General features: G+C 45.1%; 1 protein-coding gene across 1 annotated transcript in view; it reads right to left on the bottom strand.

The window, feature by feature from the left end:
• Positions 1 to 94: 94 nt before the first annotated feature.
• The window catches only part of LOC106601863 (SUN domain-containing protein 1), a 38,456-nt gene continuing 26,422 nt past the window's right edge, over positions 95 to 12,128 (bottom strand). Inside the window, 15 exon segments of the mRNA XM_014194281.2 lie at positions 95 to 1,948; positions 2,172 to 2,264; positions 2,536 to 2,703; positions 3,100 to 3,215; positions 4,654 to 4,738; positions 5,255 to 5,581; positions 5,823 to 5,967; positions 6,461 to 6,534; positions 7,519 to 7,611; positions 8,285 to 8,566; positions 8,761 to 8,945; positions 9,370 to 9,428; positions 9,937 to 10,030; positions 10,142 to 10,273; positions 10,995 to 11,111. Of these exon segments, the coding sequence (XP_014049756.2) occupies positions 1,832 to 1,948; positions 2,172 to 2,264; positions 2,536 to 2,703; positions 3,100 to 3,215; positions 4,654 to 4,738; positions 5,255 to 5,581; positions 5,823 to 5,967; positions 6,461 to 6,534; positions 7,519 to 7,611; positions 8,285 to 8,566; positions 8,761 to 8,945; positions 9,370 to 9,428; positions 9,937 to 10,030; positions 10,142 to 10,273; positions 10,995 to 11,111 (2,087 nt within the window). The 3' untranslated portion in view covers positions 95 to 1,831.

A 12,128-nucleotide genomic window follows, 5' to 3' on the forward strand; every position in this document is an offset into this window, starting at 1 on the left:
GCTGCCATTCCAAAACCACAATCCCCCCAGATGTGACCCCAAATAATGCAGCCACCACTACTATCCACCCAGATGTGACCACAACTAAAGCAGCTTTTAAATAAAAAACCAATAGTCTTTATTAGGTAAAATATCGCATGCATCAAAAGCTCTAAAAATGTAATTCTTTAGGAATATATTCTAAATGCGGTTTAGCTACCTCAGGATGACAGCAGCGACAAAAACAAATGAAAAACAAAATCTGTACTGTCCCAAGATGTTTCCAAAATGCACTGAAAAGCTTTTTGATAAAAATACATTGCAGTCCTATCTTGCAGTAACTAATTATCTTAAAAATAAATAGGATCATGAAATCATTTTTTGTACATTTAGACTTTCTGGTCCACACAAAACAAATTTATAGCTACCCCATCTAGTTGCTTCCACATCTAGTTGCTTCCACAAATTGTGAGGACTTGTGCAACACACATTTCATTTACAGGCATCATTTGTCATTATTCTCAACTAAAAATTGTAAGAGTCAAACATAATTACGCTTACAATGGGTAATACAAATAATAGAAATATTGACAAGGTGCACCCTATTTTCAAAAGCAACACTGATAAAATCAAATTCTTAAAAAAGGACCAACTATTAACAATGAAATATACAGATTACATTCCTGCAGGGAGTAGAAGGGATTATGCACTATCCGGGATCCTTGGGATGATCCTACCCTAAACCCTAACCTAACCTCAACTTCAATGGGGTGATGTCAGAGTTGGGGCATCCCAAGGATCCCCTTTTCCGGAGTAGAAGCTCTAGTAGAGGACGTTATAATGACTGTGCAAGGAGCAGCCAAACCATTGGCTCGCTGCACTAGAAGAAGCCAAACCATTGGCTGTCAGTCTCACTCTCATTAACACTCCAGTCTGGACTCCACAGAGCTTTAGGACCAAATCTTAACTTGAGATACACATGTATCAACTCATTCTAAGTCTGTCCATGTGTGTAACATTTTCTAGAGGAGATAGAGCTTAGTTTTGATGGCTGTGTGGATGCATAAAATCATGGCGAACGGTAGTGTTGTTGAGTCCAAAGAACGGTAGCAGTCCAGTCTGTGTCTTGCGAGTGTCCACTGACCACGTTAGCTGGCCCTGCAGACTGACCAACCAACAGCAGCAGAGAGAAGTAGCTTTGTATCAAGAGAAGAGAGGCCTATACAGTGTCATGTAGGCCCAGTGTGTGTGAGGCCTATATAAACGTCATTTATAAACGTCTGTGGCTTTGATCCAGTTCTGTGGCTTTGATCCTGAAATTCCATCAGAATCCACAAGGGGTCTCCAAAGAAACACCCAATTCAAAATAAAACCTGATTAAAACACCAACCAAATCAGACAGGATGTGTAAGGAAATAAAAAAAGATGTGTGTAGTCCGTTTCCATCTGGAGGTCAGACTCCTGTGGTTGTGTGAGCGCGGCAGAGGAAAACGCTCCTCCAAAAACCAAAGGGTTTTGACCTGGAGGGCTAATTCAGTGCAAGAGCAGGTTTAAGGTGGAGGGACTGGGACCGAGCTTCTTCCACCTTCACTCTTCTCTTCTGTTTCACATTCCCTGACGTTTCATTACAGTTCATTCTTTTACCATTTCAGTACTGAGTAAAACAAAACCCCCCTTGGACACATTCTAGCATCAATCAAACACCCATCCCCACACTTCTGAAGTCACTTGTATATATAAGTCTCGGTTTTCCCAGCCCCCTCCATTTAGAAAAATATGTCCAGTACTATATACAGATAGGATGATATGCATTTCTCCGCTGACTGCCAGTTCAAATGGCCGCCATCCTCCCTCACTGGATGCGTGGTTCTCCGTGGACTCTGAAGCGGTAGAGGCAGGTGTACTCGGGGTGACCCCAGTTGGTCAGCACCCGCACCTCGATGATCTGGAAGGCCCTTTCGTTCTTCTCCTGGATGGAAGGAAGAGACATAGTAGAGACATAGTAAGGAGCGATAAGTATTGAATCAGTATCAGATTTAAAAAAAAGATTTTTGACAAAGTAAAAAAGAGCCAGAGAGAGGTCAGAGGTCAGTGGTTGTATATAGTATGCAGGATGGTGAGAGGTTTTTTTTGTGTGTTTGTTGGTGTATGCACATGAGTGTGTATAAATTGATGTCATTTCTTGTGTTTACCATGACAGGGAAGTTCTGCATTGAGTCTCCGTCCTCCTGGTAGGTGTACTGACCCAACAGCTTCCCCTCCTCCTGATACTCATCATCCAGACCCTGAAAACACACAGAAACCAGTCAGTGATGTCTGGCAGGAGATTGAGGCTGAGACCATAGATCGCACATGACCAACAGAAGGCACTCCATGTCGTTGCTGATATTGCCAGTAGGTAGGTATGTGTCTTACGTAGACAGTGTAGTTGCTGATTTTGCCAGTATGTGTGTGTCTTACATAGACAGTGTAGTTGCTGATTTTGCCAGTATGTGTGTGTCTTACATAGACAGTGTAGTTGCTGATATTGTCCGTACGTGTGTGTGTGAGTCTTACATAGACAGTGAAGTTGCGCGGGGCGCTGGTGATGTTGCCGGTAGGGGACAGGGCCTTGGGGATGTGCTCCAGACAGAAGGCTGTGGGGAGGATCCTCAGGGACAACCGGATGACCAGGTAACCATGAGAACCTTTAAACGCCCAGCAGTTCCCTGGATACATATCAGGCTGAGGGAAGGAAGGAGAGTTGGAGAAAGGACGATGGGCGGAGGGAGGAAGAGATGGTAAGACATGTTAGAGTCACTGATAAACGTCTTCTAATCAGTATCCACAAGATAATCCCTGTCCTGTTAAAATGTACAAAGCTAGTGATGTAATTGTTGAAATCAATTTCAACATTTACCATTATCTACAAATAAAAACACTGATAAAGAGGAAACGATGTCCCCTGGTGGTGTTGAACACGACAGCTTCTTTCTGGAATAACTTTATTGAATCAGTGTCTTCTAAGCAGCTCAGCAGCTATTCCTGGATTGCAGCTATTGTTGGAATGTGTTTTTATTTGTACACTGCGTTTGTGACCGGAACAATAAAGCTTCTGAACGTTTGAATTGGAGAGCTCACCTGGATGGCGACGCGGGGTGACTGGGAGAAGTACCAGAGGGGCACGCTGAACAGACTCATGAGGGCCGTCTTTGTCTCGTACGTCTCCGAGCAGCGCGTGCTTAGGATGCTACCGCCTGACCACACAGACACATGACCACGTTACATCATTACCACAGTTCAACCACAATAAATTCCTTTCTATTTCTACGCAGGAAGACCACATTGGAAATACATGTCTTAAGGTTTATGACTTATCTTCTGGGAATAAGTGGATCTTTATTTAATCAACCAATCAATTAATTAATCAGTCAACGAATGAAAGAATGGGAGCAAGAAAGACATTCTTATTCAATCTTAGGTCAAAATGTATATATGAGTCAGAAATCCTAATGCCTGAACCACAACCCTGTGGTGAGGAAACTGTATTGAAAAGCCATCTGACCATACACAGGGATAATGCAATGAAACACACAACATACAATAACATGATTCCATACTAACACACACATCAAAATAGAATCCACACAGACAAACATCCCAGACCACTCAGTTCATCTGAACACTAATCTAATGGATCCCCCTGTGCCTGTCCAATCCACACAGGCCATTAGTATGACAACAGGCTTATTGTGTATGGAGACAGACTAGCTGAGCTTTGGCCTCTAAAGCCCTACTGGCCTCTTCACTACTGTTATACCAGTACCATTCATACTGAAATGGCACACTATTCCCTTAGTACACTACTTTTGACCTGGCACCCTATTCCCTTTATAGTGCACTACTTTTGTCCTGGTCAAAAGTAGGACACCATAGGCACCCTATTCCCTTTATAGTAGGGCACTATATAGGGAATAGGGTGCCATTTGGGACGAACCCTCAGTGCTGGCTGCTGTATAGTTATGTAACACTAGGCTAACGGCTAGGATAATCCTTCCATTATAAACCACCATCATGGAGCTGGCTCTAACCCACAGAGTGGTTCTGACCCACAGGGTAGTTTTGTTCATGGACCTGTCAACAGGCTGGCTCTAACCCACAGAGTGGTTCTGTTCATGGACCTGTCAACAGGCTGGCTCTAACCCACAGAGTGGTTCTGTTCATGGACATGTCAACAGGCTGGCTCTAACCCACAGGGTGGTTCTGTTCATGGACCTGTCAACAGGCTGGCTCTAACCCACAGAGTGGTTCTGTTCATGGACCTGTCAACAGGCTGGCTCTAACCCACAGGGTGGTTCTGAACCACAGGGTGGTTCTGTTCATGGACATGTCAGTCAACAGGCTGGCTCTAACCCACAGAGTGGTTCTGTTCATGGACCTGTCAACAGGCTGGCTCTAACCCACAGAGTGGTTCTGTTCATGGACATGTCAACAGGCTGGCTCTAACCCACAGAGTGGTTCTGTTCATGGACCTGTCAACAGGCTGGCTCTAACCCACAGGGTGGTTCTGTTCATGGACCTGTCAACAGGCTGGCTCTAACCCACAGGGTGGTTCTGTTCATGGACATGTCAACAGGCTGGCTCTAACCCACAGGGTGGTTCTGTTCATGTAAACAGAGTGAGAGGTCTCTTTACCTCCAGACTCCAGGGCGTAGTCCACTAGGCCCGTCCTATCCTGGGAGTAGAGTTTCAGGGCATTCTGGACGATCAGCTGCACTTGCTAGGGGAGAGAGATGCAGAGGCAGGGATGGAGGGTTAGGATGTGTGTATGGTTGGATACCTGTTGCAGAGACTCTGCCATTCACCTCCACACACAATGAAGCCTAGTCTCATTGACAATCATGACCACTTAAAGTAACAGTCATCATATAGTGAAAGTACATCATATAGGAAGGAGGTGGTTTCCAAGACCCAAATTAAACCTACTCCTGATCCACTATTCACAAAGCATCTCAGAGTAGTAGTGCTGAATGATCCAAGATCAGTTTAGCCTTTTAGATCATAATGCATATATGGTCAGGTTATATGGTCAGATCCTAGATCAGCACTCCTACCCTGAGACACTTTGTGGATGCGGGCCGTGAAGTCAAAAGCATGCTCTATGGAGAATCTGGGTCCAGGACACCGGTCCATCTTCATGAAATAAATGATGATAATGAAGCCGTTCCTCTGATGACAGTGAGTAGCACTGGGTTAACGACAACAAAGAGTCACTATAGTGGAGTGTGTAGTCTACCTCCTCAGACAGTCCCCCGCCCACGGCGGTGTGTTGGGCACTCTGTGTAATAGCCTGGGTCTGGGTGGTGATGACTGCAGCCCTGGCCTCAGCCTCCGTCCGGGCCTCAGCCCTGCTCTGCTCCAGCTGCAGCGACACGTTCCTCAGGATGCTGAGCTCCAGGTTGGCCAGGAGGGCCTGCAGATCGGCCCCGCTCACAAAGCGCAACGACAGCCACTGGAGGAGTCCCTCGGGGATGTCTGGTTCACCCTGGGGGGTCTGGTCGTCAGAGCCGTAGAACAGGGCCCGCAGCTCCCGCCTCACCTGGGCAGACACCTGGGTAGACACCTGGGAGGGAGAGGTGAGACAGAGGGAGAGGTGAGACAGATCATGTGTGAGGGGCTGTAACTGCAGAATACATATACCATCATGTAGAAGTTCAGTAACAGCACAGTACAGGCTGTCATTTGGAAGAATGACATTATATTGCAAAGGTAATGTACGACTACTATAATAAAAGACTGAGCTATATCAGCACAAGGTACAGTAAACACTAAAAGCAGTAAACAGACAGTTGTCTCATACTCACTGTTTCCTGGATTGTGTTCAGCTGCTCACATTTCCCCTGACATCCCATCACCCCCTGCAGGTCGCCCCTGATCCGACCCAGCTCCTCCTCCAGCCTCTGCACCTCCGCCAGCAAAGCAGCATGGGCCTCCTGGTCCACACCCACACTGAGGTGGAGAAAATAGAAAGTGAGAGAGATAAAGGGGGAAAGAGAGAGAGAGAAGTATCTCTGTTACACTTGTTTAGGTCTGAAAAATGTCCCATAAATTCCCCATTTTCCAGAAATCCAGTTTGGAAGATTCCCTGACGTCTGGCTTATTACCTCCTGATTCCAGGAATCTTCTCACCGGCATTTCTGGTAAACCAGTTTTGAGAAACTGACACAAATTTTGCAACCCTGGACTTGGCTCCACACTTTAAAAAATATAAACTTTTGCATGCTGTAAAAACTAACTCCAATACACTGGCTCTATTGTTTGATCTAATAATGGACAACTTAGACCAATGTTTCAGTCATAAGACATTAAAACATTTTGGGGCAAATGAAGAGAATCAGTGTGCAAGAGTTTCCTTCCACATGAAATAGAGTGCAGGTGTAAACCGTAGAAAAGTTCTGCACTATATCATCTATGGACGTTAAGCCAGTGACGGTGAACCTACCTGACAGGGACAGAGGCAGGGGGTGGTGTGGCTGTCTCCTCTGTCTCCTCCTTCCGCTGTTCCCGTTGCACCGCCTGAAATACAACCTCATTAAAATGTACAGTACAGTAATATATATTAAAATGTACAGTACTATAAATTAAAATGGTCAGTACTGTAATATAAATTAACAGCCAATAAGCTACAATACAGCACGTGTTGACGTGAACACTTTCAGAACGGGCATTATCTGTACATAGCCCATCTATCTACCTACCTCATCCCCATACTGTATTTATTTATCTTGCTCCTTCGCACCCCAGTATCTCTACTTGCACATTCATCTTCTGCACATCTACCATTCCAGTGTTTAATTGCTATATTGTAATTACTTCGCCACCATGGCCTATTTATTGCCTTAACTTACCTCATTTGCACTCACTGTATATAGACTTTTTGTTTTCTTTTGTTCTACTGTATTATTGATTGTATGTTTTGTTTATTCCATGTGTAACTGTGTTGTTGTATGTGTCAAATTGCTATGCTTTATCTTGGCCAGGTCGCAGTTGCAAATGAGAACTTGTTCTCAACTAGCCTACCTGGTTAAATAAAGGTGAAATAAAATAAATATGTCATCACAATTAACCTAAAAGGACAGGGACATGCTGACTCCTGTGTATCAGATGACTAGACTTGTATGAGTGTGTGTCACACTGTATGTATTCAAACGAACTACCTGAGATGATGCATGTATGGACTGGTGCTTATTCAGATGAGCTGCCAGAAGCGGTATGTTCCTGTTTGTGTTCCTATGGGTGGGTAATGTGATGCGTGGGTCTTGTATGTGTCAGTCAGTAATAAGCTTAGCTGTTAGCCTGCTAAGATCTAGTGGTGTGTGTTCAGATGTGGAGGTAACGTATGCTCCTGGATGGATTCATTTGATCTCACAGGGTTTCATTCATAGTCTGGTGTGCATGTCCCATAGACCATTTCATCAGTTTCAACTGCCAGGACCTGTATGTTCCTGTATGTATTGGGAAATGTAGGTAATGTGTGTATTTCTCAGTAATAGACGTTACCTCAGTTTTAGTAGCGAGGACCTGCAGCAGCCTCTCCAGCTCAGCTAGCCGTGTCTCCTGACTCTGCTGCTGCTGAACCCTCTGCTCTTCAGTCTGCACAGGAGAGAGGAGGAGAGAGGGAGAGAAAGAGAGAAAGAGAGGGAGAGAAGAGGTCACCCAGAAGTAAAGAGTAAGGAACTCAGTAATAAGGAATAGGGGGTCAGTATGGAATGCTTACGAAGCAAAACGCACTGAAATCTGACCCTACATAAAAAGCACAAATCTGTACATAGTTATCAATTAAAACGTTGAAGCTCAACCCTCTGATCATTCCTGCCACCAAGCCCCAACCCCATTCCTGCCGCCAAGCCCCGACCCCATTCCTGCCGCCAAACCCCGACCCCATTCCTGCCGCCAAGCCCCGACCCCATTCCTGCCGCCAAGCCCCGACCCCATTCCTGCCGCCAAGCCCCGACCCCATTCCTGCCGCCAAGCCCCGACCCCATTCCTGCCGCCAAGCCCCGACCCCATTCCTGCCGCCAAGCCCCGACCCCATTCCTGCCGCCAAGCCCCGACCCCATTCCTGCCGCCAAGCCCCGACCCCATTCCTGCCGCCAAGCCCCGACCCCATTCCTGCCGCCAAGCCCCGACCCCATTCCTGCCGCCAAGCCCCGACCCCATTCCTGCCGCCAAGCCCCGACCCCATTCCTAACACCAAGTCCCAGTCCTATCAACAGCTTTGGTGTCCGGCCCCAGTCCCTTTCCCTCCCATGACAGCCATCCCTACCTGTGCCCTGTGTGAGGCCTCCTGCTGCTCCAGCTCTCCTCTCAGCAGGGTGATCCGGTGCTCCAGCAAGCCAGAGACCCAGAGACCCAGGCTGTCCCTGTCCGTCTGGCTGTCCAGCTGCTCCCTCAGGAGGGTGTACTGGGCCAGGGTGTCCCCGTGATGCTGCTCCTGCCTCTGGTCCCCCTGCTGCACCCGCTCCCACAGCAGGGCCAGACCATGCTCCACCCGCTCCAGACGCTCCAGGCTCTCTGTGTCCACAGTGACTATGGGGGGAAGGACTGGCTGTAGAGGGAGATACGGGATAGACAGAAATAAAGGAGGGACACAGAAGTACAGTGAGAGGTTAGAGAGAGAACAAGAAAGCTTGTTTTAGTCTAACATTCATGAAGCAGGTGTTTTTCATGAAGTACCATATTCGCACAATACAGACAAATTGAGAGACACTCTCGGGCTTCTCAGGTGAGCTCCTCTCTTACCTGTGCCTGTGGGCCGGGGGGTACTGGGGGGGTCTGCTCCAGTGGTGTGGAGGGGGTGGGAACAAGGGCAGGGGTCAGGATAAACGATGAGAAGGTGAAGGGGGACACCACTCTGGAGCGCCACTCTGTCAGGTTTATGGCTGGAAGGTAGGAGAGGAAACTGGACGGACCCCAGAACCACAACCCTGAGAGGAGAGAGAAACAAGGAAATGAATCAACAGGAACTACAGTATGCAACAACCTGCCTGTCTTTACTATAAATGCAGTGAAAGCTTTATTGGTATAGCACCTGTTGTTTCTTAGGCTTCTATTGTTTACGTTTTTTTGTGTTTATGCATGAATTTGGGGATTTGATAGTAGCTTGTGGGTTTATGAACGCAAGTCAGTGCTTTGTGTAGACTGTTAGTGTAGAAAGTACAGTGTGTAAAAGTGTTGTTCCACAGAAGGGCTGGTTCTGTAGCTGTGTGCCCAGTAAGTGTGTCCTAGATCTGGGGCTGGATTAGGAGTTATCCCCGGGGTGCTGGTTAACAGCTCTGGTGCTACACAGCTGACAGATCGGCGTGTTTGTGTGTGAAGTAGGTTACGTCAGGTGAGCACACTGTTACTCACACAGGAGTAGCAGGAAGGGAAGGAGGAAGAGGAGGAGCTTCCACATTCTGGGCAGGCACCTGAAAGAGACACACAGAGCAGTGAGCAAAACACACCTGAGATACGCACACACACACACACACCGTAAAACATAACGTGATAAGACACTGTAACCTTTCCTTCCTCAGATGAGAGAAATAATTTAATCAAAATGTAATATTTAATTAATTAAGATTTATCATGTTAGACAGAGCCTGCATAAGAACAGTCATAAATATTTATCAAACATGCACAATGATAACTGGGTCTCAGACACAAACAGGAAGGTACAATGTAAAATTGTCCAATGACAAAAACCTGTAATTTTCCATTGCTAAACATTTGGCTGTTTTACTACGGTTTGCCCCAGATATCTGAAATGTCTCTGCTGTCAATCACATCAATCAAAAGTTACAGCCAGAGTTAAATCTACAACCTTTGATAACAAAGGACAATAGTAGGTGAATAAAAATAATCTACACATGGATCTTTCTGAGAACTACACTGGCAAAAGTCACATGAGTTGGATACATCAACAGAGGCTCTCACCGGGTCAGGAAGAAGACGTTGAACAAAGACATGAGAGACACCAGCTGGTACCAGCCTGTCCCCAGACACCACAACAACCGTCTGGCTGCTTTACCTGGGGGGGTATCATTACTGTAACGTAGCGTGTATGATATAAGAAAGAGCAACTGATTAAACAACTAAATACTGATGATGAAGAGGATGGATGCAACACAGGGTAACTAACCTGGAGCTCCCAGGACTAGCCACAGCACTGACAGGAGTCTCTGAGCCACTGACCGTACTGCTGATCCCACTGCTGACCCCAGCGCCAGGCCTGACCTCACTACATAGTAACCTGGCTGGAGCAGACAGTAGCCTGGAAGGTCAGAACAAACACTCAACGTTGGAGCTTTCATTAGAAAAGGGTCTTTGTATGAAACTTTATGTGCTGCTATTTTGGCCAGGTCTCTCATAAAAAATATATATATATCTTTTTTTTATCTCAATGTCAATGAGACTAAGCTGTTAAAATAAAGGTAAAAAACTAAGAAATCATAGTGATTCAATTCAGTAAATAGAGTGCTAATGACATGGTAATAACAAATGTTGGGCATTAGGACAATTAAAAATACTGAGGCTTCAGTTCACAACTGATTTCAGATCAGCTCTCTGGAGCCTAGTCCTGACCTCAGCCACTATCGGCAGTGCAACAAAACAGGTCCTAGTCCAATAGTGGAAGGAAGGGAATTGTATTTCCCCACACCCACAGTTTGTATATAATTTGCATTGCTGTCAATGAGAGATTCCTATGAAAAGTCTATGTGCGCAAGGTTTATAAAGCAAGGGTCGTATTCATTAGGCACCAAACAGAATCAAACTGACTGAGTCAGGGAAGGACTACCTGAACTTGTCCAATAAGAAATGCTTTTTTTTGGGTTCTGTTGCAGAACGTTTTGCTACGGTTTGGACCAATCAATACAACTCTGATGTATGTGTATTAGGTCAGTAAGGAAGGAAGCTAGGGAGAGGAGGATGGGGGTTAACTTGTATCTGTACTAGATCAGTAAGGAAACCAGGAGGAGGAAGGGGATTATAACCTGTGTAAGCTATAAGGGTCCACAGACCCCCCAGTAGACGGTGAGTTCTGGAGATCTGTGTGTGACTGTGGACCAGTGTGTTGGTCTCCAGGTGCTGCTTCCCTTTACAGTCGTCACCTGAGGCAGACCACATGACGGATGGATGGCAGACAAGGAGGAAAAGCAAACAAACAAAACACAAACAAATGAAACATTATGTAATATTAAATGCAATAAACATCAAAGCAACTCAGAAGCAAAAAATGTATATAACTTAACAATTCAGAAGTCAAATAAAAGTTCTAAATAATGTATGAAATGTAAAAGCATTCAAATAAAATGAATAGAATAAAAAGGAAAGTTTTATATCTTCCTAAGTCCGAGGGTGGTTTAACCTTCCAGACTTGGAATTGTATCAACTCCCTACCCAAGGCTTTTACTTGTGACATATAGTTAAATACACTAAAGAGGAACAATGGGTACATATTGAAGATGCACATGCTCATCCCCAGAATATTTTGACATGTCTATTTTCAAAGGATAAAGCTAAGAACATTAACAACGACATAGTTAAGAACACTAAAACAATATGGAAGAAAATGAAACGTATTTTACCAAAACAACCAATATCACTCCCTATAATGTAATGTTCAGAATTTATTACACAAGAGAAAAATTGAGAAATTCTACAACATAACAGCTAAGTCATGTCTAAAGTGTAAAACTAATAATAACTCCATAATCCATGCTTTCTGAGAATGCTACAAAGTTTGGAAGTTATGGGCGGAGCTAGAATGTTGTCTATCAGAAGTATTACAACGTAAAAGTACTTTTAATCCATCTGTCTGCATATTTCAAGACATGTCATGTGAGGGTGTAGTGAGATACAATGGGCTGGACGATTCTCTTCTCATCAATCATTTTGAAAAAACAGATACTAAAAACGTGGAAGTCGATCAATCCGCCATCATTGACACAATGGAAAAATCTAATGATGTATTACTGAAATAGCATGGGTAACTGAGAAAAACTAATTGGTACAATTTAAGACCAAGTTGCAAACAATAATTCAGGCACTAGGGATGGGAGTGTGAGCATGCAGGTCTGGGCAGATGAGATGTAGTCATTGTTTGTATGTCTGTACATTTTTGTTTA

This window comes from Salmo salar, chromosome ssa03 (assembly GCF_905237065.1).
Source record: "Salmo salar chromosome ssa03, Ssal_v3.1, whole genome shotgun sequence".
In the NCBI taxonomy this organism is placed as follows: domain Eukaryota; kingdom Metazoa; phylum Chordata; class Actinopteri; order Salmoniformes; family Salmonidae; genus Salmo; species Salmo salar.